Here is a 27,550-nt window from a genome sequence, read left to right as displayed (position 1 = left end):
AAAAAATGTAAACCACTGTCAAGCAAAAGCTATCTGCTCCTTCTCCTCCATAGGATGGCAGTCTGAATCTGAGCTGTTTTTTTCCCCTTTAAAGTGGTTAGTCTGTGTACTGGACAACAGTAAAGAAGGTTGTAAGTAAGTAAGTGTGTGCTTACTTTGGCATCGGTCTTCTTGAAAGCAGGGTCCTCTTCATCCACCTCAAAGTAGATCTCAGTAGTGGTGATGGACAGAGTGCCTCTTGCCACCACTACAGGAGCTACCAGCTGAGCGGGGGTACTCAGCACAACTGGGCCTATAGGGGGACAAATTTATAACTCAGAATTACTAGACCTACTACTTCAGGTAGTCATAGCACTAACAGGCTCATGACACAGACAAGAACAATCAACAATCATCAGACGCAACAGAAAGCTTAAACAACGCGGGTAACACAATCAATTCATGTTAGTTAACATCGATCATTTCTTAATTTCTTCTACTTCTCACCGTAGTAAACGACCCATCAGGTGTTTTAAGTCACAGCAGAACCACTGGATTACGTTTGGTGTTTGGTTTGATTTGGATCAGTATCATTTTTTAGTAAATTAGGATTGCCAAGTATTTTCTTGAATCAGATGAATCAGCTGGATGGTTAGTGTGTCTGCAAAATGTTCAAATGACCAACTTGCCTCTGGAGGTAAAAAGTCGTGGACGGAAACGTACTAGAAATGAGAGTGATAGAAAGTTTACTGTTTTGTCATACTGCAGCATAGTGTGTGTGTGTGTGTGTGTGCGTGAGTGTGGGTGTGTGTGTGTATGTGCATCTCACCAGCAAGGTTGTCAATCTCTTTCTCCTGCAGCAGGCTGACGGCGTCATCGTCTCCCTCCAGCATTAGCTCCGCCTCTGGGTTCTGGCTGACCACTGATTGGCTGCGGAAGGTCTTCTTTGACTTCAGCCCTTCCTCCTCTTCCTCTGTACCTGTTTGAAGAAGCATGTGTGTGTGTGTGTGTGTGTGTGTGACAGAGAAAAGAAAGGTAAAGATTGTGCACTTGTAGCAGGTATTAGCTAGGTGCAACATGTCTACATTCTGGTCTGGTTACAGTTCAGCTGACTGACCGTAGTCCTCCAGCGCTCTGAGTGACACGTCGGCGTGGGTGGATCCAAAGGCATTCCGCACAAATCTCCGCCTCCTCCTCAGGTCGTCCTCCCAGTAGTCTAGACGCCAGAAGTCATGTAATTGGCTATAGACAGGAAAGGGGAGGAGCAAAGATAACAAACAGTCATTTAATTGGTGGGAGACAAACAAGAAGGGAAGCAAGGAGAACGGCGAGGTGTTACAGGCGTCATTCTTGCTTGCAACTTCCTAAAATTACTCCCTGTTATAAAAAGGATGCTCTTGATTTGGACAAGGCATAGTATTCTACCAGCGGAGTGAGTTTAACCAAACTCTCCAACTCTGAGATGAACAGAAATTCGCTCTGAATAAATATAGAAATAAGCGACGAATGGTGAATGACCTACGCTTCCCGAAGAGCCAAAGGGTTTAACTAAATCAAGCAATGAGCAGTAGCAGTTAGCCGTTCAAGCTGTTGCAAGTGTGATTGAAAATTTCAATTATCATAATGCCACTGTGAGAAACATTAACTGGGCCAGAGCACTTCAGATGCAATTTAACAATTAATTTTATATCTGAGTGCAAAAAGTGTTTATTAACAGCCTGCGGGTTGAAACATGCAGTTTATTTGAATAATCTCCAGGAGTGGCAAGACTGAGGAAGACAGACTTCAGATGTTTCATGTCACATGTCCTCAGATCAGTGTCAGTGTAGCTGCCAGCCCGGAGGCAACTCTGGATAACAAGCAATCTTTGATTCAGTGTGTGTGTGTGTGTGTGTGTGTGTGTGTGTGTGTGTGCTAAATAGGGAAATCAGTCTCATACAGCTACCGGTTAGGATGGTAGGATTCGGAGGTCTGTGCCTGTTGTGGTTGATGTAAAATCTTGTTGGGTTACACTTGATTGTTTCAGGGATCCTGCTTTACGCGGCCCATGTTCTCTTTTATGAATGTGTTTGTTTGGTTATTGATTTATTCATTTCCTTTTCAGCACTGATGATATCTGCAGTCCAAATTGAAAAGTTGAAATAGATGTAGAGTCTAGATAGAATAGAATATATAGAGTCTGTGATGTGGGATTCGGGTATGCTGAGTCCAAAATAGATGTTGAACTTTTTGGTTTTGTTAATAATATGAAATGGTGAAGATTTTATGGTAGATCAGGAGGCTGCTGATACTACAGTGTAATACCAGATTTAATGTACTATTGACTAGAGTGTTAATTAGATTAGATGAGTCTGGGTATGGACAGTGGTAATCATGGGATGCTGGAAATTACTGTTTAGTTTATTTAGTTTAGATATTTACACATAAAGCAATAATAAAATAGAGAAAGAAGAGGACAATGTAAAGATTGTGGAGGTGAGATAAAAGACATCCAGGTCCTAATAAAAATATCTTAAAAAAACAGAAAATTAGAAAAGAGTGGAAAACTGTGTGGAAGTGAGAAGGTGTCAGGTCCAAATTCACCAAAACATCCCTGATGGGAGGCGGCAACTTGCTAACAAGTCGGAGAGGGTTTCTACAAAACCACTCACCCCAGATTATGGCTCAAGTCACATCAGATACTGTGTCATGGAAAGCTCACAATGAGCCTGATAAACCTCATGACAGAGTATAATTTGATACGCAGCTCCTCGTGCCGCCCACTCACCTCTGTGACATTGTCCCCCATGCTCCATGCTTATTGGTCAGGATGTTGAGGATCTTCTGTTTCAGTTGGTTGGCCGTCACATGATCTCTGTGCTTAGCGGCGCTGATGAGGTGATCGCACATTTTCTCCTCCTCCCGCCGGTCCGCAGCGTACTGGGCACAGTTAGACTGGAGGAGAGAGGGAGGAAGGGGAAAGAGGGATGGAGAGGAAGAGGATTAAAAAAAGGGGAAAAGGGAGAAAGGAGGGTGAGAGCGGACAGAAACAGGATTGTGAGAAACCAAAGAGTGAAATTGAGAGAGATGAGGAGATAGTAAGAGATGAAGAGAGACAGTTAGGTTTGTTGAGTTTATGGTAACACCAATGAAACCTTCAGATGAAGAACCATATAAATCTGTTTTAGGTTTTCAGAGGAAGGTGTTCAAATCCTATTATATTAAGATTGTGCACAGGATTGCTTTTAACTTATGTAGTTAGACAGTAGCATTTGTGCACTTTCAGGCGTTGTTTAATAGTCACATTCTAACAATAAATTTGCAATCATGTTGGCTGAAAATATTTCATATCTTGTATGTTTTTTCAACGGCTTGATTTATGAGTTATGAGTTACTTCATGACATAACAGAAGTGACGTTGTGTGTGTACCTCAAATTCAGCGTGTTTGTGTACATCCTCGGCCCTCTGCCTGTTGAGGATGAACTCTGCTTCATTGGCAACACGCACAATATGGTCCTTCATGGCGTGGCACAGAAGTCTGGCGAAGGAGAGAGAAACCAGAGCATTGGGAAGTGAAGGAGAGCTAACAGAGAACAAACACTAAGGGCATGGAAACAGAATTGCACAAAACTGCTGTAGTCTCTATTGCGCTATGATTAGACTTCCTACAAAACACACATTGCACTGTGCACTTATCCCAGCGAGGCTCTCATTATGGCTCTATCAAACCCATTAGTTGTTGAGCACTGATAACAGTATTGGTGCTAATGTGTGACTGACAGGGAATAGTGCGGCACTGTGATCAGTAAGGGGGAGGGATTACCTTCCCTCATTGATGAGCTCAATGAAGGCCAATCCAGCGTTCTTCTGAATGGAGTTTTGCCACTCCTAAGGGTCGAAAATACATCAAGATTATTAATGTTAAACTACGGTTAAGGTATGGGGAGGGAGAGGAGGGTGTGATCAACACATTAACAGGCGTCTCAATGCACAATGTCAGTTTTATACAGTACAGGGTTTAAAATGGCCTGATTTGAGAGGGAATTCTGTCTCATCATGCATCTACTTTTTGTGTGTTCCCCATAATTCATATATCTGTAAATATTTTATCTCGATTCGTTCTGAATCCCGCCCAAAACACAACCCAAAAGGTACAACGGCTCAAAGCTGCTGTTCATGCTAAAAATAAAGATGAGGAAACAGCACAGACAAAGGCATTAGGAGCTTTCTAAGTGTCAGTGAAATTGCGCCCGTGTGAGTGTATGTGAGTGTTTTAAGTGTGTGTGTGCATGCATATGAGACTCCAGACTTCTACGCAGGCTAAGAGCGTTGCTGAAAGCCCCGGACTATCAGAGCTCCATTAGCTCCATCGGCCCTGATGGTTGTGAGGGACACGTGGGAGCGTCTCCGGTTACCTCCCCCATCCGGAGGATCAATATCTGGGCTAAGGTTCGCTCTCCCGGGCCCCTAATGGCAGGCGAGGCCGGAGCCAGGGGTAATACTATACATGCTGACAGGCAGCCAGGCAGGAGAGCAGAGGGGAGGGAGAGGGGAGGGAGCGGTGAGAGGGAAGGGCAGTGTGGAGAGTGGTAGAAGATGAAAGCTGCTGTCATTGAAACACTGAGTTAAAATGGATCCAGGAGACCAGAAGAGCAGAGGTGTCTGACAGTACAAATCAAGATGGAGCAGGAAAAAAAAAGGGAGAAAATACTAGGAGAAAAAGAAAGACGAAAAGTGAAGCAAAAGGAGAGGAGGCCGGAGCAGAGTTGAAGGAAAAGAAGAGTGGGCTGAGGGTGTGAGGACTGAAGAGATGGGAAGAGCTCCTCCAAGGACAAGAGCACTTAAAGACCACCAGCATCCAACAAAACAACAACACAGAGAACAGTTGCTTGAAGAGGAAAAAACTGGAGAAAATAAAAGTTTTAATCTACACCGCAAGGAGAAAGCTCTGTAATGTAAGTACCATTCTGTTTTCAGTCTGTTGAGTGCTGTTCTAAGGGAATAAAGAATAGTTGTGCTCTTTGTAGAAAAATAGATGACCCCTATAATATGAAAATTATATTTAGTTGTGATAAAAACAGCCTTTGTGATTAGTTTAGTTTTCAAATGTAAAATCCAACATATGACAAGTTCATGAGTATGTGATTGATACTAAACATGCTTTTTGTTGGGCTTGATGTTGACCCGGGAAAACTATGGTGTGATGAAGCATGTGACTTGATATTATGTTTCATCTGCAATGCGCTCATTACAGAGTCAACCATGATGGCTGCCTCATAGGGCGGGTCTGTAACTGTAACTGCTTTTTGACGGGACTTTTAAGATTCGTTTTTTTTGGCATTTTTGCCTTTATTTGACAGTTCAAAGTAGAGAAAGATGAGGTGAGAGAGAGAGAGAGGGTGACATGGGACACGGGTCCTGGGCTGAATTTGAACCCAGGACGCCGCTGTTGCATGGTACATGCCTTAGAGACCACTAAGCCACCAGGACGCCCTTGAGTAGACTTCTGACGAGTCACTCAAACTGAGAGATCAAACTGGCAAATTATTATGTTTCTAAAAGCCCAAAACTTTGAGAATGACCTAGAAACCCGACAGGTAAAGTTGGACTTATTCAGGCTTTGAGGACTTTGGACAAAGTGGATCATATGTATGAGGATAGTAGATAGAGGAATGGATGGACAGACAGATAAACAGAAAGTGAAAGAGAAGAGGCGAGGAGTTACCAACCTGAGAACAGAGCAGCATTACGAGCTCCACCACAGACGTACTAGACTTCATACACACCAGGCCTGCAGTACAGAGACAGACAGTACAGTCAGGAATCTCTCCCTCTCCCTCTCTCTCTCACACACACACACACACACACACACACACACAAACACAAACACACACCACTCAGTGTCACAAAAACATCATCAAAGAAGCCACTGTAGTCTCAGTGCTGTTGTATACAGCAATCATAGTCATAGTTTATAAAAAGCATGCCACAGAAAAGACAGGAACAAACAGCAGAGACAGAGAGAAGGGAGGAGAGAAGGAAAGGAAGGAAGGAAAGGACAGAGGAGAGGAGAGGAGAGGAGGAAGGAGGAAAGAGAGGACAGTGGGGAGCGGGAGAGGGAGAGATCTGCAGATCAACATAGAGACAGTGGATCACGCAAAACAGGACGCCAGGAAGCAGGTGGGCACAGGAAGGAACAGATCACATTTACTACAATCTACTTAGTTTAATATCAGTAATACTGATGCTACTACTGCGCATAATCTGCTGTAAAGTTGTTTATCATCATCTAGCTAGCTAATAATGGTGCAAAATATGACTGACTTCATACCTGGTTGACGAATGAGTGAGGCAGCCAGCTCATAGACACTCTCATGTACTCACACACCAATACATACGCTCATTCTCTCACTCTTTCACTCATCTTCTTTCGTTCTCACACACACACACACACACACACCTGCACACACACGCTGCGGTGAGGGACAGTGAATGGGGAGACTCCACAGAGAGACGCCAGTTAGAGGTAAAGGAGCCGTGTACAGCACCTGTACCTTCTATGAGCAGTTCCTGCCCATGGCTACCCAGCAGCGTCCTGGAGAGGAAGGGGGCGAAGTCCACGAAAATCTCCCTCAGCAGCGGGGCCACCTTCTCCAGAGCGCGCTCCAGCTTGGTGGTGATACTGTAAGGGGGGGGTGGGGGGGTGGGGGGGGCAGAGGTTAGGGAGGGGGAAATAAGAGAGTAAAAGATGAGGGAACAGCAGTGAAGGTAAAATAAGCCACAACGAGATGAGGGAGAAACTCGTGAGAGAGGAATGAGGGAAAAATAAGGGAGAAACAGATCAGGTGAAAAAAATAAGTGAGAAACAGATCAGGGGAAAAAATAAGTGAGAAACAGATCAGGGGAAAGAATAAGGGAGAAAGACAGGAGGGAAAATGTGCAAGAAAAACATGAGAGAAAAATAAGGTAGAAAGAGACGAGGGGAAAAGGAGAAGGGAGTAAGGTTAGGAGAAAAGAAAAGGCAGGAGAGGGGAAAAAGAAGGACAGAAGACAAAGTAAGGGGAAGAGAAGGAAAAAGACAAATTGAGAGGGGTGAGAAAGAAGGAAGGAATAAAAGAAGTCAATTCAGTCAATAAAGCAGTATGGACACAGAAAATGCCTAAAAGACATGTTGCAGAATCAAAAAGGTTGTGCAGAGTACAAAACTTGAAATTATGGTTGGGTATGGAAGCACTATGCCTGGGTTAGTACAGGTAATGAAGGTTAATGGCACTATGCAGGTTTAGGGCTAATCTTTGAGCTAATCAACAATGCGTAGTAGGATGAGTGGAGCTGGAAGTGCAAATATGCTAAACCTCCAAAAACTGTCTTTATGCTGCACTGCTCTGGATAATATCTTGCCAAGCAGAGGTTTGTTAGCAAATGCTACAAAATCTTTAGTGGAATTACTGGAAAACTGTATTTGTATTTGTTTTTGTGTTTGTGTGTGTGCGTGCAAGCACATGTGTGATGAGTGAAATACTCTTCTATCCGATGCTCAATCAAGAAATGCAAGTAAGGCAGGAGGTAATAATAGCCAAGAGTACAGCATTCTATAGAGCATAGTAGAAATATGGAGCCAAGATGGCAGTGGAGTCAAGTGCATATTCTTAGCATTATAAGCATGTGATATCTGGAGCAGACCTGGGTCACATAGTGTTTACAAATGTTAATTTTATTTTAACCTGCTTGGAGTACCGGATGGGTGGGATTTGCCACACAGGACAATGCAATAAGCTGAAGAGAATTTAGAGAGTTACAGTAGGTTACAACAAGCACTTCAAGTAGGTTTAAGCAAGGAAATGCAAAGAGTTATTTGCAAATACAATGTGACTCAGGTCTGATCTGGAGTTTGGGGTTAGTGTGAGAAGATGGCCATGCCAGAAGTGACAGTATTGGCTGTACCAAACACAACACCATGAACAGTTGGCCTATACCAGAATTGAGGCTAATTTTTCAAGCTGTTAGGGAGGACGTCTGTCCTTTCTCGCATGGCATTCTAGGAACAATTATTAGTGGTTGGGCGTATTAGGGGTTGCGTGGTGGAGGCTGGGCAGGGGGTCATGGGGACAGGACGAGGGTCTCCTTGCCTAAAACACTGTCCTGCATCTCGGGGGGCTGCCTGGAAGCCTGCCAGAGAGCTAAAAGACTTGAGCTCAGGGGGCGTCTGACCGCTGCGCAGTGCGCACTGCTCCATCTCACAATAGGCACTGCAATACAAACCACACACACACACAGACATACACACTGATTAAGGAACACATGCGAGCGCACGCACGCACACACTCACGCGTGCACGCACATACACAAACACACACGCACCTACACACATAATCAACACTGTCTATCATGTCTAAGGAGTATGTTGACAGCAATGTTATGATAGAGATGCAACAATGTTCAAAGTAATTATAGAAAATATCACAGCTTCCCATAAGCCTAATTATGTTCTAAGATTGTTAATTTTTTTAAATGACATTGTTTTATTGCAATACATCTTATAATATTTTATCAGTGAGTGTCAAGAAAGCTACACAGAATATGGAAACACTTACAAATGGAACACACTGAGTTATGTTTATGACACTGCTTTATTTACATGTTGTCAAATACGGATTCTGAAATTAATTAGGACTGTTGACTTGAACAAAAGCAATTATAAACCTGGATTAATTAGTGGTGATATTTGCATAGGGTGTGGAGTGGGTGGGGAAGAAGACTGACATTCTTTATTAGCATCATGCTAATTAAAATGAGGATGCCGTCTCTCTGATGAAGGGCATCATAGTGTAGCGGTGTGTGTGTGTGTGTGTGTGTGTGTGTGCGTGTGCGTGAACATACTGTGTGTGTGTGTGTGAGACAGCACAGATACAGTATGTTCACTCATGCCATACAAAACCTAAATCTAACCTAATAATATCAGTAATGGTTGTGAGAGTGAACAGCTTAGTGAGGAGGACTGAGTGATGTGGATGGATTGAAAAGGCAACAGACACCCAAGAAAACGGAGAAATCAAAGTTAAAAAAACAGCCAAAAGGAGGGGAAGAAGAAAGAGGCGGGACAAAGTGAGTGGGTGAAGAGGTAAATGAATGGTTGAAGCAGTGAGGAACGTTGTGAAGGAGAGAGGCGTGGGACACCCTCTGACCTCATATTCTCCATGGTGTCTTCTGGCATGGGCGCCACCGTCTGCACCGCCGGCAGGTTCTTACTGGTCGCACCGTTGACAAACGATGAAGAGGAGGAGGAGGAAGAGGAGGCCGAGTCTGTGGCACCTAGGTAGACGACAGAGAGAGAGACGGGTGGAGGGGAGAGAGAGAGCGATGAAAAATAACATGGGCATTAGCGTAACATGAATCAACCGCGAGGAAGATTAGCTGGCAGGATAATAATACAGGGAATGTATTAATGTTGCTGATCAGTTATGACCAAATTTAATTCAGATAGTATTTCAGCAGACATGCTGCTGCTTGTCTTCTGGTAATGGCCCCTGTTTGTGAAAATAGCTTTGCAATCAATACACAGAATCCATTCCGAGGAACAAATCCATTCCTTGTCCATTATGCATGTATGGCATGTCTGACAGGTTGACAAAGCCTTGAGTACAAGCCCATTCTCCCACAATGGATCTGCTGAGTATGATGCTGCATAGAAACAGCAATTTGGCCCATACTATACATATGTACAGTCAGCCTAACACAGAGGAAATGCCAATTGTTCTTTGTACTGTGCATCACAGTGAGCAGAAAAAAACATCATTCTCATTTAATACCAGATCTGCGTCAAAGAGTATCCATGTAAAAGTATGTTAGATTAGTATGTTAGTATGTTAGTTTGAACTTTTTGCTAGATTCAAATTTCTGCCACTCATTGTATTGTCTTATGTGGCAAACGGCAGCCACCTGGCACGTAAACAGGCTACAACAAATCATGAAAGTATCCTCAGACACTATTGGGTCGGTTTTATTACTATTCTAGCTCATTCTGGCTGTCAAAGGATCACATCTTATGCGGAGGAAAGCATGAAAGAGTGCCGTAACAAGAGAGGAAATTCAATGCTGCTTCATCCAACAGACTTTGAATTCCTGGAGGCTTTTCAGACAAACACCTCTGTCATACTGCAGGTGTCTACCTGCTGCCTCTCTTTAGATAAACACTAAATAGATGCAGTGCAATAATTCATGGGGGTAAAAATATCCTTAAAAAGGCACAGTTGAGAATAACATTAAACAGCATTAAAAAGGTGAATGCGTGTATGTGTGTGTGTGTTTAATAGATGTGTGTTTATAGGTTTAGCGGTGCATCTCACCTGTAGTGTTGATCATGCTCTTGGGTGTTGCTGTAGCAGCAGCGAAGATGTTGGGTGTGCTGCCAGGAGTGGCTGCTCCGCTGGTGGTGGGCGTGCCCACTGTGTTGACTGACAGGCTGCCGGGAGGCGGCTTCTTGACTGGAACCACAACGCTCCTGTCAGAGACAAGACATACAGGTGTCAGACAAATCAGCACACATAGTATACTTTATTAGATGCTTGGGACAGAGCACCTCAGTAAGAGCGGGGCTCTGTGTGTTCGTCACTGCTGGCACAGTCTGTGGGTGACTGTGCATCTGTGAGGATGAACGCACAGGATTAGTCCCCAGTGAGAAGCTAGATAATGTATATTTACTGTTGCTCTAGGCCACTCCAATAACGCATTCCCCCTGAGCACCTAAAAAGTGCTAGTGCACTTGTTTAATTTCATCCACATATGCATTTAGCTGATGCTCTTATCCAGTGTAACGTACATTATGAGCAGCCAATAATGTTCAGAAGTGCAGTGTTGCTCATAATGTTGTTGATATTGCTGATTGGGAGTTTTTCGTTTTTCCTTGTATGCTTTGAAGGTCTAAGGCTGGTGGTTCTGGGTAGGTTAGGCTATGCAGAATAAGTAGTCTGTTATGTCTTGCTAAAACCTGCTTTTGTGTGTCTTGTGCTCTTCCTGATGTTTGTCCTTTATCATTCTGTTCTGATTGTTGATCAGTTAGATCTAGTTAGGCTCATTCTCTGTAAAGTCCTTTGAGAAATTCTTGTGATAAAGAAATAAACTTGAAACTTGAAACAGGAGAGCAGAGCAAATATTTCTGTGTCCCTATTTATGTGCCATACAGAGACGTGAAAGGGTTATTATTATGAAAGTACTGTAAAGGTAATTGCTTATTGGTACCTATGCATTTGCCAAGAGATGATACGGGTTGATGGGCTCTTTCAAGTGCATCAAGTCTGTCTGAATGGGACAGTTTGAAAGGCGGCTGGACTACCCGAGACATGGATATGGAGCCGTGATCTATTATGCACACTGTCTCCAATCAATAACTCAGCTCTCAAGGACTGCCACTGAGACAGATCAAGAAGGCTGAGTGATACATAGGAGAAATATAGAAATATACTGTTCATCGCTCAGCGGGGGGCCCACATGTTAACAGTCTGGACAGGAGAGGAGAAATCGAATCTCTGTTCAGGGTTCGTTCTCAGCTGTCATCTCTTTATGACTTTATTACTGTGCAACAATCTCCCCGTCTCCACAGGGGAGCTGTCACACTTTGAGGGCAATGTTTTTGTCTGACCGATCCAAGATTTTTGAGCCTGAAACCCACTCGAATAAATGAAGAAGTAAATCAATGCCAGCAGATATATCTACCAGTGTCTCATTTTCACGGTATCACTGTTACTAAAAATGATTCATTGTTATCCACTTTTTAGATCGAATTCTCTACCAGAATCCTCCACACAGATATCTTAGTAATTGTACACAGTAAATGTGAAAGTCTAATTATAAGTCATTGTGCTGAAATATATTTTTTTTTATGCTGCTCTGCTCTGTGCGTTATCAGTGGAACAAGTGAGTTTCATTCCAAAACGATATTCACCATTTGAAATGATTGCTGGCATCAAATTAAAGCACATTATGGGTGACTGTAAAAGTTATGAGTCATCCTAAGGCCCTAGTTCAGGGTAGAATCTTCTGTGTTTTCTAAATACTGATAAATTTCAGGTACCAATTTTTTTTCCAAAATAGATGGACGCACTTTTGAATGACACGCTTTAAATGCAGATACCACATATCTGTGAAAAGCTAGTATTGGTACTAGTATACCTCTCTGTGTGTTTCTCTCTGCCCTTGTAGGTCGTAGGTCGTATACAGTAACCAGGACTTACCTGTCGAAGGAGTGGAACTGCATGGGCAGCATGGGGTGTGTCTTCAGGGCAGGGTCTGGGTGGTAGGGTGTCGGCCCCGACTCCTGTCCCACCTCCCCGCCATCGACCGGAGCCGCCACCAAGCTCTTCAGGATCTCCTGCGTGACCAAGACAACAACTCATCTGGTGAATAGGAGAAAACAAACTGCAAAAGCTGCAAAATAGTTTAATGGTTTGTCTGATTCTTAGCTCTTTTTTAGACTTCTTACCAAGTGATTAAAGGGATGCCTTGACGTTTGAAATTTTACTTTGAAAATATGCTTGAATTTTTCAAGCATATAAGAAACTATTATTTTTTCTGACAGAAAATCCAAAAAGCTACAGTAACCGGATCCTTAATTATTTCTTTTTCCTGAACTGCCACTGTACACGGGTAAGAAAATAACAGGTATGTGTACAAAAGATGTGTTTTAATATAAATGTAAAACTTGCTAAACCCTCACAGAAAGGACCACATGTGGAAAGACACACAGACCCACCTTGACATTGATGCCCTTGTTCGTTTGGCTAATGCTGGAGATGGAGGAAGGCGGGGCTTGGGCCGAGTTGGGGTTGGAGTTGGGGTTGTGGGGAGAATCCAGAAGGCTCTCCTGTGACCTCCTGACGTCAGACGACAGACTGCACAGCAGGTCCGTGCCTCCTCCCCCGCCGTCCCTGTCCCTGTCCCTGTCTCTGTCCGTCTCTCTGCCCACCAGGCCGAGGCCGAGCCCCAGGCCCATTTCGGAGCCGTTGAGGGATCCGGCGACGTGACCCTCCTCCCCGATGCCTGAGTCTGTGTGGGGGAGGCCGGCCCGGGGGGAGTCGTCCACGGGGGTGGGGGTCTGCTTGTCGCGGTCAGAGAAGGACGAGGACGGGTGTTCTGGAGGAACGACGAGAGACATTGGATGAAACACTACTTCAGGAGGATAAACAGCGGCTTATAATTGTGTAAAATCAATATAAAAGCCTTTTGTTCTACACAGTCAACAAATTACACAATAGCATGTCTGTTTTCAACAATTCATTCTCAGCTATTTCCTCTTGCTTTTCAGCTTCACTACACCGGCATACAGTGTAATACATTTACCCTCCCTTCTCTCCCTCCTCCCCTCCCTCCTTCTTGTTTCTTTCTCTAATGGCCTCATATTCTTGACAAATGCATATTATTGTTTGCCTAAAGCCCCTCTGCATGCACTACACCAACGCTACAATGATGAGTCATCGTTGGCTCATCCACGATTACCCTTTGATACTGATGTTGCAGGAATAGAAACGGTGAGAATTACCTGTGCTGGTCGGGGAGTTGATCTCATGGCGGATGCTTCTCCCTGATAGGCTGGTGGACCTGCCAATCTCACGCTGGGGTTCCAGAATGTCCCGGTACTTGGATACCATGAGAACTGAGATGAAGTACACAACCGCCAGTGCCAGGAACTGAGCCTGCTTACTGTCATCCTGCAGTAACACAACACACACACACACACAAATTTAAACAGTAAAAGCAACGTTAAACCACACAAACAGCCATACAGGACAGGACAGTCAGAGGCATTCTATTCTCTGTAGTTGTATGCAGACATATACACACCACCAGCACGCACACACACTTACCACATCCCGGAAGACCACAGCTCGAAGACGATTGATGTCTACATCCTGCAAGAGTCTGTCTGGATCCTGCTAAATAGGAGAGAGAGTGAGTCAATTGTGGTGGGTCAAGCATACATGTGTTTGTGTGTCGAGTGTGTGTATGTGTATATGCGTATATGCATGTCTTTCTGTGTGTGTGTGTGTGTGTGTGTGTGTGTGGTACCTTGCTGGTTGTGGAGGCACTGTGGAGGCTGTCCTGTGACTTGCTGCTGGTTAAGGAGGACTTGCAGCCCCGGTCTCTCTGTCTCTGCCTGCACTCCAGACAGTTCCTCACCGCCACACAACACACTGACAGAGAGAGAGAGATGGAGATCAAAACTGTAAGTATCACATACTGGAGGGAGATGTCAGATTTCTTGGTATTTTTGTTTGAGAAAACTGGAAAGTGAATTCTATAGATTGTTTCTGTGTTGGCCTCTAAAATGTACTACCAACATGTACAACATAACAGCATAGTTTTCTGTAATGAAAGCAATGTTTATGTTTTAAGAGTCTCTATTCCATCCATAACCAATCACCACACTGCACAAGCTTATATTGCATGCAACAAGAAAAATGTTTTGCATAATCAAAGGTAGACTCAGGGATATGATGTCAAATCTGGAATAGAGAACAAATTTCTTCAAAACATGCAAAACGAAAGGGACTCTGAGTGCCTGCATACACATCTATTGCAAGTCCATTTTGTTTTATCTTGAACACCCCCTTTTTCAACTGGCAAAATATCATCCCACTCAATTGGGCCATGAAATCCTCTCCGTGAGTCTACCTCCATGGTCGTAATGGTTTTAAATCTTTAATAAAGATTGAATAAATCAAACTCACACATACCCAGTCGGAGGCATTGCCTCATCAGCCCTCCGGAGGACATGTTCTTCTCTGCCTCGATCTCGCTGAAGTTGAGGGAGCTGGCGAACACCAGGACGTCCACCATGGCCATGAGGCGAGACAGGAAGGTGACCGCCGTCTCCGAAGACATGCCCTGCGTCGCCTCGATGTTCTCCAACTCCGTCTGGGAAAGGGGGAAAAAAAACACACACAATTGCCAGTTACTCAATGTACAATTAGCATGTCGACACACTGAGTTGGATGATCTCTCATTGACTTTAGAAAGGTGGTGAAACAGTATCCTCTCTATGTAAACAACAGAAGCAACGTTTAGGAAACTAATGCAGCTGTGTCTGGCACGACCATGACCAAAAACAGCCATGGCTTGTTGTATCATACAGGGATTGCAGCCTTGAGTATCATGCTGGTAAGTGAAGTATTTCACCATACGTGTATGGTGAAATCTGGCAACATGAAGTGCTCTAGACAACACACAAGAAGAACAGCCTGATGACACACAGGTAATGGGAACAGTGAGATAGTGACAGTAGCAGTGTGGTCTCAAGGCCTATTAGCAGTAACAGTAGCAGTGTTGGGACAGGTAAAGCTAGCCTAGAATATACTTCATAGAAAACTAAGCGAAGCCCCCTTATGTTTGCACCAACCTAAGTATTCAATTACCAAATTTTCAGTACATCTAGATTGAAAATGAATTTGGAGGAAAGGTGGCAGGTGTTAAAACTTGAAGTCAAATCAAGTGTGCGGTTTGCCCTATATCTGCCTGAGGAAGCAGATAAGGATGTGAAGGGCGTGAAAGAGTAGACAAAGTGCAAGCGTCTAGAGGCTCCTCAGAGCAAGTGTGCACAGACATTTGGGGATAACAGACACACAGGGTGAGGACAGAAGGGCTTGGGTTGGTGCTCTTAGCTCTTCTGGTGATGGTGAGAGTCCCAGGCTCTTTACGCACCTCTCCCCCTGCGCCTCCTCCCCCAGGAACAGGGGTCACTTCCTCTCCCTTTGACCCCCTCAGGGGTCCGGCTCCTCCTGCCTTCTTTAGTGTTGATACAAAGGGGACAGGCTTAGCAGATGCAAACCCCTCAGTACCATCATCAGTGTTTTAAAAGGACTTTTGAAAAACTCTCATGCTTTTTGTCTCATACTCTTTCAATCCATATATATATACTATGTTTATGTATTTTTACCTGCAACATATCTTTTTACTCTTGTGTTTAGTCTTTTTTCTCCTTACCAGCTATCTACCTCCTCACCTTTGAGTCTATTCTATCCCCCTGCTTTGTATAATATTCTAACAATGTTAGAATATTATGTTGTTAAGAAATAGATACAACTGAGGCAGAGAGATCAATGCATACCCATGATAGATAGGAACAGTACAAGGGGGAATATTGATTAGCAGCAAAGGAACACAACAAATAGAAACACTATGGATGTCAGACAGGCAAGGGTTAGTGTCAGTCACAATGGTAAATAAACCATAACAAAGTATTAGTAGAGTAGAGAGAGAGAGGAAGAAACCGCAACTTACAGTGTTGGCACTACCCTTAGAACTCTGCACATGCAAAAACAGACAAAAACAGAGACAAAAAAGACAAGAAAATACACAGAATACAGGTAACATAGAGAGGAAAAGAAAAAAGAAAGATGATTAAAATAAACAGATTGTCAAACTATCAAACTAAAGAGATTATTAATTAAAGGGTTAGAAAGTAGATTAAATAAAGGTTCAAATACTTTCCAAGACATACCAAAGTGTTAGATTGACAGTTATATACATGAAGGAGATACAGATGAGAGGAATCCAGTAAACAGTCTTGAAAGTTTAATCAGGTTACCCATTTTTATATTCGTGGCCAAAATAAGCAGCGCTCATTGCAGAAATAAAATTCAGCCTTCGGGGCTTAAGAAGTCATTGCTTCATGATTTGATCGGTAAAAAAAAGCTGCAAAGTGTAATGGACACAAGATATTTTTCAACCTATCCAATCATGTAAGATCAATGATACCCCAAGCATGAGAGGAGGTGTGTTTAAGCAGGTCCCTCTCGTTTTCAGCGTTAGGCCTTAGTCGCGCCTAATTAGCGGCCGGTGACCTGCAGTTTTCCCTCCCACCACCGAGGGGCAGAGCAGAGCCACTTACAGAGGGGGAGGTGGCAGCGGAGAGGAGAGGCAGGATGCCTCCACAGGCGATGATGATGTTGTCCACCATCTGGGAGATGAGGTGGATGGTGTTATGGACGAAGATGATGTTCTCATTGCTGTTCACAAAATCCATCACCGACTTGGTGGAGTGGCTGAAAGAAAAAACAGTCAATCAGTTGGATAGATTTTACAGACATACACAAGATTGAAAGATGAAGATTCTTTGATCTTGTGAGGCCATGAGTATCACTTTTCTCAATCTAATACTACTGGCACACTCTTCAAAAGGATGTGTCATTTTCAAGACATCAAATAAAGCAAGATAGGTTGTCCCAAACTACAATTACAGATGTGTTGAAAGTGGCACGTCCTTTTGGAGGGTATAAAACGGAAGATGGTAAACTAGTATAAAAAGCAAAACAGCTAACGCTACAATGTGCTTGGTTTATAAGACAGAAACCCCTCACCTCCTCCACACATGCACGTCAGTCTCCAGGGCAAACAGCAGGTCAGTGAGCAGCCTCTGGTGCATGGGAGACCATTTGAACTCTGGGATGCGGAACATGGTGGTGCGCGGGCCGGGGCTAAACTGCCGGCGCTGCTCCTCCGTCATGGGCATGCCCCTGAAACCCAGATCAACACGCAGGTCCCGCTCCAACTGGGCCGCGCTACGACCGTGGAGGGCCTGCAATGGGAAGAGCAAAAAGAGAAGGGGGTGGGGGGTTAATGAGCGAGTCAGCCAGCAGAGGGCTTTCACTACACAACAACACATCACTGGCCACACAGACAAATATGCATTTCACTCATAAATGAATCAAAACCATTGCCAGAAGGGCTAGGGCTGGGACATCTTACCCCGCGTTCACACTGCAAGCAGCAAAGTTAAGTCCTGGAAGTCCTTTCATTTCACACAGTCATTAGCCATCAACAGCCAATCAGTTTTGCATGCTTGACTTTATTTCATGTCATTCTGTTTCTTGAACAATAGGGACATGGAAATGGGAATGGGAATGGATATAATCAACGTCTCGTAAGTGCAAAATGGACGAGAAGTTGATTACAGCCATTCAAAGTTTCCCAGTTTTCCACAACTTTTATTTAAAGGACTACAGAAATAAACGTCAAAAAAATGATGCTTGGCGAACGTCTGAATCCAAGTGCTTTTATTGATTTTGAGAGCGACCCATCAATCCAGTTGTTTGCAGTGTGAATGCGGTGTTAGAGAGGCACCTAGTAGACACTGAGACAACAAAACCAGACACACACACACAAACAAACACGCGTAAACACACCTGAGTAGTGGCGGTGGTTTGGATCTTCTTGGTGTCCTTGTCCTTCCCGTCGTCTGACCTCTCTGTGTCGGAGGTGGTGCTGGCTGTGTCTCCTCCAGTCTTAAGCCCTGCAGCCTCTCCCTCTGCCCCGGATGGGCCCTCTCCCTCTGGGTACTCTGGCCTGGAGGCTGCCTGGATCTGGGCTTGGCTCTCAGCCTCAGCAATGGAGCTGATGTCAGCCAGAGGGCTCTGGATCTTGAAAGGCCCGTCCTCTGGAAGTTCCCCGGGAGCGTGGCTCTGGGTCTGGGTTAAATCGGAGCCGCAGCTAGTCATGTGGGCCAGCAGGCTGAGGTCGTCACTGGCGCTGGTGGAGGAGTGAGCTGGGACCGGGCCGGATGGAGTGGGCTGGTCTGGGCTGGGCAGTACGAGGGGGTCTGTAGCTGCCAGAGCTGGGAGCAGCTTCTCATCCACCTGGGACAGATGGATGGAGTGGGGAAGGACAGGAGGAACATTAAAAAAGACTCATTAGTATGGATATAATTGGTCATATTTTTTTCTTGTTGTTAAAGTAAAGTGGGCAGTCTTCAGCCCTTTTTTTTAAGCAAGACAGTAAGAAAGCTAAGAAGGACACAGAGTAGAGGAGATAGAGCGGAGGAGCTTTGTGAGATTCTATTCTTGACTATTAGGGGAAGATGTGGCTCCACAGGCGGGATCTTAATCAATCAATGCCAGTAAATCTATAACTTCCTACCTTGCTGAAGAGAAATCCATTGTTGCTGGGGACACTGTCCTTCTCGTCAGCCAGCGTGATGAGCGGCCCCATGTTCCCATCATCCTCCAGGCTGACTCCTGAAAGCCCCAGGCTCGCCCCTAAGCCGACCCCTGACCCCGCCGTGTCATCTTTAGGTGCCAGGTTCCCATTCAGGTTCTGAACTACAGCGCAGTAAGCGCTGTCTAGGAGAGAATCGACCTCCACCAGAGGTCCGTTCTCCATTCCCCCTCCGCCTCCTCCACCTACGCTTCCCCCCAGGCCTTCAGGAGACAGGTCCAGGTCATCCAGCTTCACTTCTGTGGCCTCCACCTTCTCTGCTTTAATGTCCACCAGCAGGTCATGGACCTCCACCCTCACCCCGGGGCCTGCGCTCTGCTCCCCGGGGGTCAGGGCTTCTCCGTTGGGGCGCTTCACGGCACCCTCTGCCAGGAGGTTGCGGGAGTCTCCACCGGCCCCCTCGCTGTACTCCGCCTCGCTCTCAGGCGTCTGTGTCTGGGAGTTGTCGTCAATCTCCAGGTTGCCGTTGACAACGGGGGTGGGTGTGGCGGAGAGGCCGGAGATGGTGGAGACGGAGCCTTTCTTCCCCTTCTTCATGTTCTCCTCCTCCTGACGCTGGTACTCCTCGTACATCTTAGCCAAGTACTCCTTATGAGCCTCGTATGTCACCTATAACAGAGCGTAAGGAGATGATCGGTTATGCTATCAGGACAGAAGGGTTAACAGTAATTAATCCACACATTAGTAACTTCTCCACCAGGTAAAGCTTATGGGGCTTATAGTCTTTACCAAAGGCCGGATAGATTGGGCAAAAGCCTAACTGGGCTAGTAAAATTTCCACCGCTGAACAGAGGGCAGAGAGGTGATCAGTTATTAAGATTCAATATCGACCAATCAATTATATATCAGCCAGGCATAGGCCGTGCAGGTCAACAAAAGGAGAAAGAATTATAATCAATAATAGTATAACCAATATGTACAAATCAATAAGTCCTTGTTCACCTTCTACCATACATTACGTCAAAATATCAATACAACCTAAGCAATGTGTTCCTTTAAGGGTACAATAGATTTGATCAGAGAGCGATCAGTTGTCAGTATCAACTAAGTGTTCAACGGTCTCTACCAACTGCAGGGATTTGACAAATCAATATCTACATCCGTCAATACATTCAGCATGAATCACATAAAGAAGCACATGACACGACTGCATGTGCACACAGAGCAAAACACACTATTTTAAAACAAATAGACATTTAAAGGAAAATTCCACCATAGGATACTCTTACACTGTTATGTATTCTCATTATGTATCATCTGTGATGCTCAGTGCATCCCAGGAGTTATTTTGTGATGAAGTCTTGGAATTTACTTTTTTGTTGTACCCACATTCTCTCAACCTCCCTTGTCTCCTTCGACTTCAATTAGTGATTTCATACATTTCCCAGAATGCCATTCGACAACACCCAGAAAATGTGCATGAACTTGTTGCATTCAGCTGTGGGTTATACGGGAAGGTGGAGAGAGCGATAGCAACAGAAAGAGCAAGTTGCACTCCTTACTCAAAACGCAATTTGTCTTGTGGCTGCATTGCATTCTGGTCTATTGAGGCTACTGCTGATGGAGAAATTGGTATCTCTGCCTCTTCTCCGATGGATTTCTCCCTGTATTATTGATGAACGTCGGTGCAAAATGGTGAATCTAGAAAGAAGCCCTTGTTCTTGGCTCTAACGTTTACCGCTGATGTTTTAGATAATTGGAATTAGACAAATACCAGTCACCAAACAACAAAATGAACCCAGAAATGCAAGGTATGTTGCTAATAGCTGTTTTTTAGCAATGTTAACCTCTTTCAAGGTGTTTTTTTCCTTTAAAGGTGAAGAAGTTAAACACGCTGACCCAATAGATTTTACTTATTAAAGCCATGCTTGTCCCACTCTCACCTTGGAGTGTGCGATGGAGAGGGTGTCGACCCAGACTCTCCACCCTCCCCATTCGTACTTGATGGCGTGATACAGCAGGATCCGGAAGATGTTGTAGACCATCTCCGTTATCTTCTGCTCCTCGGGGTTCTTGGGGTTGATGTATCCCAGGGAGAACATCCAGTCCTGCCACACGGAGCACTGCAGCAGGCAGCTGCAACACACCGCAACCATTGCATGTGAGTTGAATTGTAGCATGAGTTTGGTATTAAAAAATTAAAATCATTGTAACAAGCTATGCAATAAGAGCTTCAATCCAAACTAAGATATCCAACTTTTGAAAAATATGACACCTACTTTTACTAAATGTCTGCTTGTATTAAAATAAAGCGTATTATGCATTGCTGTTAAGTTTATGTCATCTTAAGGAGGTTTGTCTAGAAAATAGTTAAATTTTTAATTTCATCAATGACTGATGAATTTCAGGTGATAGAAGTTTCCAAAATAGATAAGATTGTTTTGCAATGAAACCCTTCATATGATGATGATGATATGATATGATATGATATGATATGCATATGGTGTATCCATAGGTGTAAATGAGGGTGTGTATTTGCCCGTGAATACTCGCATGCATATTAATGTGCTGCCTGAATGTGTGCAACCCCATGTTCATGTGTGTTCTCACCGTCGGTTCTCACGGCTGTTGCTGAAGAGTTTTATCATGTCGGACAGAAAGAGTCTCCTGACTTCCATCAGCTCGGCACTGGGAGTTGAGTTCTTCAGCAGGGTAGCGACCACCTTGAGAATCACTGGGAGGGGGAGAAAGGAAAGAGAGGGGTGGGGAAGGGGAAGAAGGAGAGGAGAAAGAAGAAGAAAAAAAATAAGAAGAAAAAGAAGACGATGGAGTGGTTAGAGTAAGAGATGAGAGAGAGAGGGGGGAAGAGAGTGCGAGAGAAATCAAAAGTGAAAGACGCCAGCAGTGTAGCCTTCTGAATTCAGGCTTTGTTGTTTGTTTACTCGCTTTCGAAACAACACTGCATTATTGGCAGACCAAAGAACACACGGAGACAGAGAGGTGTAGGCTACAGTGTTTTGTACTTACTGGGATTCTGGATCTTGACGGTGGAGTCTGGCTCAGGATGGGGTTTGTGAACTACCTGGGTACAGACCTGCTCCGTCAGAATCTACACACAGACACAGAAGATGGACAGCAGTCAGTTAAATGCCACAACAATCACTGGAATAATGAGAGCTGAGAGGAGACTGAAAGGGCATCGCTTCACGTGCGTCGCTATGCTAACATGGCATGTGAGCCGCTGCCTAACGGTTACTTACCTCATACAGCGTGTTGTAAGTGGTGACAGAGACGGTGTTGGTGTGCATCATCAGCCTCTCCCCCAGCAGCGTGAACAGACTGTGTGTGTGCATGATCTCCACCTTCCTCCTGCAGGGACACACACACACACACACATGCAGCTTGTCAGTCATGACTGAATTTATGACAGTTGAAACTGACATTGGTCTGTTATTGACAGGAGGCACCATGAGGTCCTGTCAGTTATTCATGGCGCCAAAGAGCAAGGCAAATTAACAACAGCGACAATCTGCAAGAGTCACTGGGGCAACTAACATATGGCCAAGAAATATTAACCTTAAATATTAACCTTGCTAGTGGGCATAGATTGTGTCTCAAAGAGGCTTTTCGCTTACAATGCTCTGTAATCACGCTTCACTGAAGACTAATGACTCCAGTGGACTTTGTTAATTACCAACTTTGAGTGGTTTTAAATTTGACATGAAAGAATAATGCTAACAGCTTCAGTAAAACGCCAGCCTGTAATCAGTATAGTGAAAGCAGCGAACTGTGCGCAGTATTTATTTTTGGTGTTTTTTTGATCAGTTGTTGTTATTTTTGAAGAGCAGCATATTTTACTCTCTTTTATGATACATGGTAACACGGTATTTTCAATTTACGAAAGTTTCTTTTGACATAGCCTATTTCTTTGTCTGTCTGAACCAATAAAAATAAGCCTGACAAGCAACAAACACCCCCCCCCCCCCAAAAAAAAAAAAAACAGAAAACAAAATATGTAACCAAGGGCATATTGGTATACTTTACAGAGAAATTAATGCAATGAGTCCACACATCTGTCCTGTTTCATCATACTGAGACGGTACCATGACTGAGAAAAGAAAAACTCTTTCCCTTAATTCTATTCACAAGCTACCTGGCCTTTTCTCATCAGATTTTCAAGTAATGTGGGAGTTTAAAGAGTTGTCAAATTGTCAAATTAATGATGTTTCTCTCCTTTCACTTCCAAGCCATCTTCGATGATTGCTGTTATGACAGGTATTACAGTTCCAGATTATGATGTGATTAAAATATGTAATTTTCCATTTATGAGTAGCTGTGGTCTGACTTTGAGCTGGTATTAAGACTTTGTAAGCCTCCTCTAGAAACACACCAATAAAACATTTAGTTCTCCTAGTTAGCTTGTGATAGCTTTTATGGATTGACTTGTGAATACATCTCATCTCACCTCATGCATAACGACACATTTAAAAAGATGCCACTTTGAAAAGATGCCGATCTCAGTATGAAGAAACAATAACATTAAAATTACAGGAAGAATTATAATTTGAGAAGCTTATCAATTAACCATCTACCTGCCAACTTTAGTCCAGGAATTGCATACACGTTCTCACCTTTTCTCACCATTATCTTTCAATCAATCAAATCAATTTTACAACATTTTCAAAAACACCTCTGCATTAAAAAAGATTTCCATTGGATTCCATTCATTCACAATTTCATTGTGTACTAAACTACAGTGCACAAACCCAAGAAATTAAGTATGTATTCAACAAATATGTATGTTCAACAAATACAATTTTTTTTAATGTTACTCTGGTAATATAATTTTTTGGGGGGCTGTATTGGTGGCCGTTTACTTCATAGTGTTCACTGACCCGAGTTAGTTAGTTACTTTATCCACCTGTTCATTCACCACTACATTACTGCAGTGTACAGTACAGACTACATTACTGTAGTCTGGATCCTATATTAATATTCTATAAATATGAAAGTGACATGTAAACTTGAAGAGGCAGCGCTAAAGGCTGCTTGGTTCCAGCAGATGTTAAGTAGGTGGGGGATTGAAGGCGCGGGGCTCAGGTGCGGCACCTCAGCCCGCTCCCATGTCGTGCAGCGAGAGGTGAGCATGTCACATGGGATGAATAAATCCCCCAGCATTCACTGCTGCTGATCAAGGTTCCACCTCCCTGCGAGCACACACTGTCAAAATGATTATTCCGCCTGGGCATGATCACATTACCTCCACTGACACACACATACACACACACACACACACACACACACACACACACACACACTCCTCCCTTGTAAGCCCAAGAATTAGCAATAGTACAGCAAAGCAGGCTCATTGAGGACTGCACTGCTGTAGTTTTTCAGTTTTTGCTGCAGTGCGTTCTCTCTCTCTCGGACCTAAATGTTTGGACTCTCAAACACACAGTACTCTTAGTCGAGACAGATGGAAGATTTCCCCTTCTAGGAACATTTTAAGTTCTCCTTCATTTCCTTAATTCACCTAAACATATTTGCTGAACACCGCACTGCACAAAGGAACAAAACACAGAGACAAAGAGGTACTGACTTGTGTCCGAGATGCTTGAGGAAGTAGCCCAGGACTTTGAGGGCTTGGACCCGGATGCTCTCACTCTTCGAGGCCAGGAGCTTGCAGATCACCCTGCAACATGTCGGACACACAGCCGAGGCGATTACGTGTCAGTGGGGGAAAACGCTAAAATGCTACATATACTGAGCATTATGGGTAAAACAAAAAAATGTTACCAGGAATTCCTTAGTGTGGTAATAACACCCAGCACCTCACACCCATAATCACAGTCAAGAGTCAAAAGTGAACAGTTACCAACACATGTACTGACTGAAAATGTTTCTTCAAAGTAGTGTACTCAGAGGACATGAGAGTAAAAAACACAAGAGAAAACAAGGAGGACTGCTAATTAGCTCTCTGGTAACCATAAGAGTTACCATAGCAACCAAAAGCAGGGCTTGCCATACTTAACAGGAATTATCAGCATGGTTAGAATGTGTCTTTAACTTGCTTGGTTGAAACTACCTTTTGCATAATTAATATTATACATAAATATATAGACATATATATAGGCCTCCTCATAAACGGTCACTCAGTTGTAAACAAAGGTCTTCAGATCGCTAGTAACCTCAATCACAATATAGGCAATGGGATCTACTTTCATGTCAATCTGGTGTCGCACCTCATCTGTGTGCGTGTGTGTGTGTGTGTGCGTGTGCGTGTGTGTGTGTGTGTGAAGGCATTATTAACCTTATGCCGTTCCTCTGGTCGAAGGCGGGGATCATGGACGCCGGGTGTTCAGACATGAGAGCCACCAACAACTGGAGCACATCGTGGATATTCTCATCCTGCAGACGGAGAGAAGGAAGGAAGGCGGGGAAGTTGAACAGGTAAAGGTGAAGAGGAGGAGGGAAAAAGAATAGAGGATGAAGAGGGGAGGAGAGAGAGTGTGGGGGGGGGGGGGGGGGTATGCGGAGGAGCAGGTGGTAGTTGCGAGTAAGAATAGATATAATTGTTACAGAAGAGTACATTCTGTTCGGTCCATTGTTATACCATTTTTCATACTGTCACAACGCCGAGGCTGAGTCACACTCTCACTCGTTTAAGTGGACCATAACTCCAGCCCACAAATTATAATGCTCATTCGCGTTCGCCACCGGCACCACTCAACCACTCTCTCTCTCTCTGATTCGCCCTCTCTCGTACTTTCTCTCACACCGTTGTTCTCTCTGTCTTTCTCTCTTTCATAACTCAGAAGTCAGCGTTTACCTCATGCATGGTCAATAGGTAGTTGAGGATGCTCTGTAGCTCGTCCTCTTTCACGCCCCGGTCCTGTAAAAAAACATAAATAACAGCTGCAGTATCTTTACCAAAAGATCCACGATCCTGTATTAACCTGGGATGATTCCATTAATTCTGTCCTTGGTTAATGCATTTTAACCGCGGAGCAGGAACATCCTCACACACATGCATATAAACATAGAAACACGCGCACACCTCTATACATGCACACACACATTGTCTCAAAAACACAAAAACTACTCTGCTTTTTCAGAGTGCTGATCCATAATGCAATTCTCCACACACAGCACTTCAGATTAAGCCAGCGGTCCCCCAGGAGGGAGAAAAACAACAAAACAATGGGGGAAAAGTGATTTCTATTGTCTATCCCAGGACCTTAAGGTATGTAATTAAGATAATGGTATACAGTTTCCTGTGTGGAGCCACAAATAAGGGTACTGTACCTTTAATATGAGTTGTTTGAGGAAGAGCAGCATGAAGGCTCTGAGTGAGATGATCTCCTTTTGGGATGGCCGTGGTCCATCTGTATACACACACACACACACACACATCAATAATTCACTGTTATTCCAGATTTCTTCATGATGATGATCAGCTAAATAAATTTGGAGCACACTCTGATGTTGACTGACATTAGGGTTTGACAGTACACTTCCTCTCTGCCAAAGAGAATCAAAATTACTTTAAGACGTTTACTTGCCACAAAGCATTAGGCACCCTGGAGCGTACAGAAAGACATGTTCTCACACACACACACACACAGACACACACACACACACACAGAGCTGCATTGTGAGAAAACTGTTCATCACTCTCATTTGTAGTACGTTTCCGACATTTTACCCCTAGAGGCAAGTTGTTTATCTGGATACTTTACAGACGCACTAATCCAACTGATGGCAAATTTACAAACACATGAAAAATCATCCAAACTCATCCAAACAACCAATGTAATCCAATGTATCTACCTTGATTTAGACACCTGATTGGTTGTTTGCTTTGGCGGGCTGCACAGTAGAAGAAGCCAAAAAACGATGAAGCTAAATACACAAAGCTAAATACACAAGAGCACTTGAAGCGCAATAGAAGCTATTTCTCATGTGGGTCCTATGCCACTGCTGCCTTAGGAGTTTGGCACCTTTTCCATTGTCAAAATATTTGGCAGCCATTTTGTGGTGATTCATAACCGCCACAGACATCCATTACCTTTGAAAATGTACTTTAAACACCACAACGATTAATGAAAATCACAATTCATGGAATTTCGTCTCTGGTGTCAGTTCTTTCTGAAATGTTTCTGCATTTTGCTTCTAAATATAGAAAGTAGAGGCTTTAGAACTTCATATTGCCTCTGAAAACAGAGCACAGGAGTGCTTTCAAAATGTTGTTTCAGAAGAAAAGTGATAACTCGGATGTTAGCATGGCATTTTCATTGTTGTGGTTATGTTTCACTGTTTTTTGAGGTGCTTTAATGTATACTGTACGTCAGATACACTAGAAGCCTATGGCTGTGATGAATCGGCTCAAAACAGCTGCTCACTCCATTCTCACTAATAGAATAAGGTGCCAAATGATAGTCTGAGGAATCGATTCTGATCAAAGCAAGAATGATGTAAGACCCTCCTTTTAAAAATAGCAGTATTGTCCTCGGTCAAAACTCCCACTGCAACCAGCCAACCTTGATTTTCCTTTTCATACTCGCTCTCCTTTTTCCTCAACTACACATCTACAGTTGTCATTAACAATCCAAGACTGAATTTACTATTACACCCACACTATTGTTTTTTTATCATTAATCTGCATAC

At 43.8% G+C, this 27,550-nt stretch overlaps 1 protein-coding gene across 3 annotated transcripts in view; it reads right to left on the bottom strand.

Moving 5' to 3' along the window:
• The window catches only part of nbeaa (neurobeachin a), an 89,818-nt gene that overhangs the window by 9,516 nt on the left and 52,752 nt on the right, over nucleotides 1–27,550 (bottom strand). The window contains exons 14-45 of one of the 3 annotated variants that reach the window (XM_078286455.1): nucleotides 26,189–26,268; nucleotides 25,713–25,775; nucleotides 25,194–25,291; nucleotides 24,483–24,575; nucleotides 22,144–22,252; nucleotides 21,911–21,992; nucleotides 21,494–21,617; nucleotides 20,827–21,019; nucleotides 18,866–19,552; nucleotides 18,136–18,585; nucleotides 17,311–17,528; nucleotides 16,842–16,995; nucleotides 16,232–16,255; nucleotides 15,653–15,736; nucleotides 14,689–14,869; nucleotides 14,021–14,145; nucleotides 13,819–13,887; nucleotides 13,494–13,662; nucleotides 12,708–13,087; nucleotides 12,190–12,326; nucleotides 10,306–10,460; nucleotides 9,145–9,271; nucleotides 8,089–8,208; nucleotides 6,508–6,641; nucleotides 5,689–5,750; nucleotides 3,783–3,847; nucleotides 3,389–3,497; nucleotides 2,747–2,913; nucleotides 1,097–1,221; nucleotides 809–958; nucleotides 669–701; nucleotides 156–292 (exon numbers count right to left, since the gene is read on the bottom strand). In XM_078286455.1, the coding sequence (XP_078142581.1) occupies nucleotides 156–292; nucleotides 669–701; nucleotides 809–958; nucleotides 1,097–1,221; nucleotides 2,747–2,913; nucleotides 3,389–3,497; nucleotides 3,783–3,847; nucleotides 5,689–5,750; nucleotides 6,508–6,641; nucleotides 8,089–8,208; nucleotides 9,145–9,271; nucleotides 10,306–10,460; nucleotides 12,190–12,326; nucleotides 12,708–13,087; nucleotides 13,494–13,662; nucleotides 13,819–13,887; nucleotides 14,021–14,145; nucleotides 14,689–14,869; nucleotides 15,653–15,736; nucleotides 16,232–16,255; nucleotides 16,842–16,995; nucleotides 17,311–17,528; nucleotides 18,136–18,585; nucleotides 18,866–19,552; nucleotides 20,827–21,019; nucleotides 21,494–21,617; nucleotides 21,911–21,992; nucleotides 22,144–22,252; nucleotides 24,483–24,575; nucleotides 25,194–25,291; nucleotides 25,713–25,775; nucleotides 26,189–26,268 (4,904 nt within the window). Of the gene's footprint in view, nucleotides 1–155; nucleotides 293–668; nucleotides 702–808; nucleotides 959–1,096; nucleotides 1,222–2,746; nucleotides 2,914–3,388; nucleotides 3,498–3,782; nucleotides 3,848–5,688; nucleotides 5,751–6,507; nucleotides 6,642–8,088; nucleotides 8,209–9,144; nucleotides 9,272–10,305; nucleotides 10,461–12,189; nucleotides 12,327–12,707; nucleotides 13,088–13,493; nucleotides 13,663–13,818; nucleotides 13,888–14,020; nucleotides 14,146–14,688; nucleotides 14,870–15,652; nucleotides 15,737–16,231; nucleotides 16,256–16,841; nucleotides 16,996–17,310; nucleotides 17,529–18,135; nucleotides 18,586–18,865; nucleotides 19,553–20,826; nucleotides 21,020–21,493; nucleotides 21,618–21,910; nucleotides 21,993–22,143; nucleotides 22,258–24,481; nucleotides 24,576–25,193; nucleotides 25,292–25,712; nucleotides 25,776–26,188; nucleotides 26,269–27,550 lie in introns of all 3 variants that reach the window. The other 2 variants (XM_078286456.1, XM_078286454.1) reach the window with 2 other exon arrangements.

The sequence above is a fragment of the Centroberyx gerrardi genome, chromosome 11 (assembly GCF_048128805.1).
Source record: "Centroberyx gerrardi isolate f3 chromosome 11, fCenGer3.hap1.cur.20231027, whole genome shotgun sequence".
In the NCBI taxonomy this organism is placed as follows: Eukaryota; Metazoa; Chordata; class Actinopteri; order Beryciformes; family Berycidae; genus Centroberyx; species Centroberyx gerrardi.
The sequence above is the reverse complement of the archived record's forward strand: the minus strand, read 5'-3'. Positions and strand labels throughout refer to the sequence as shown.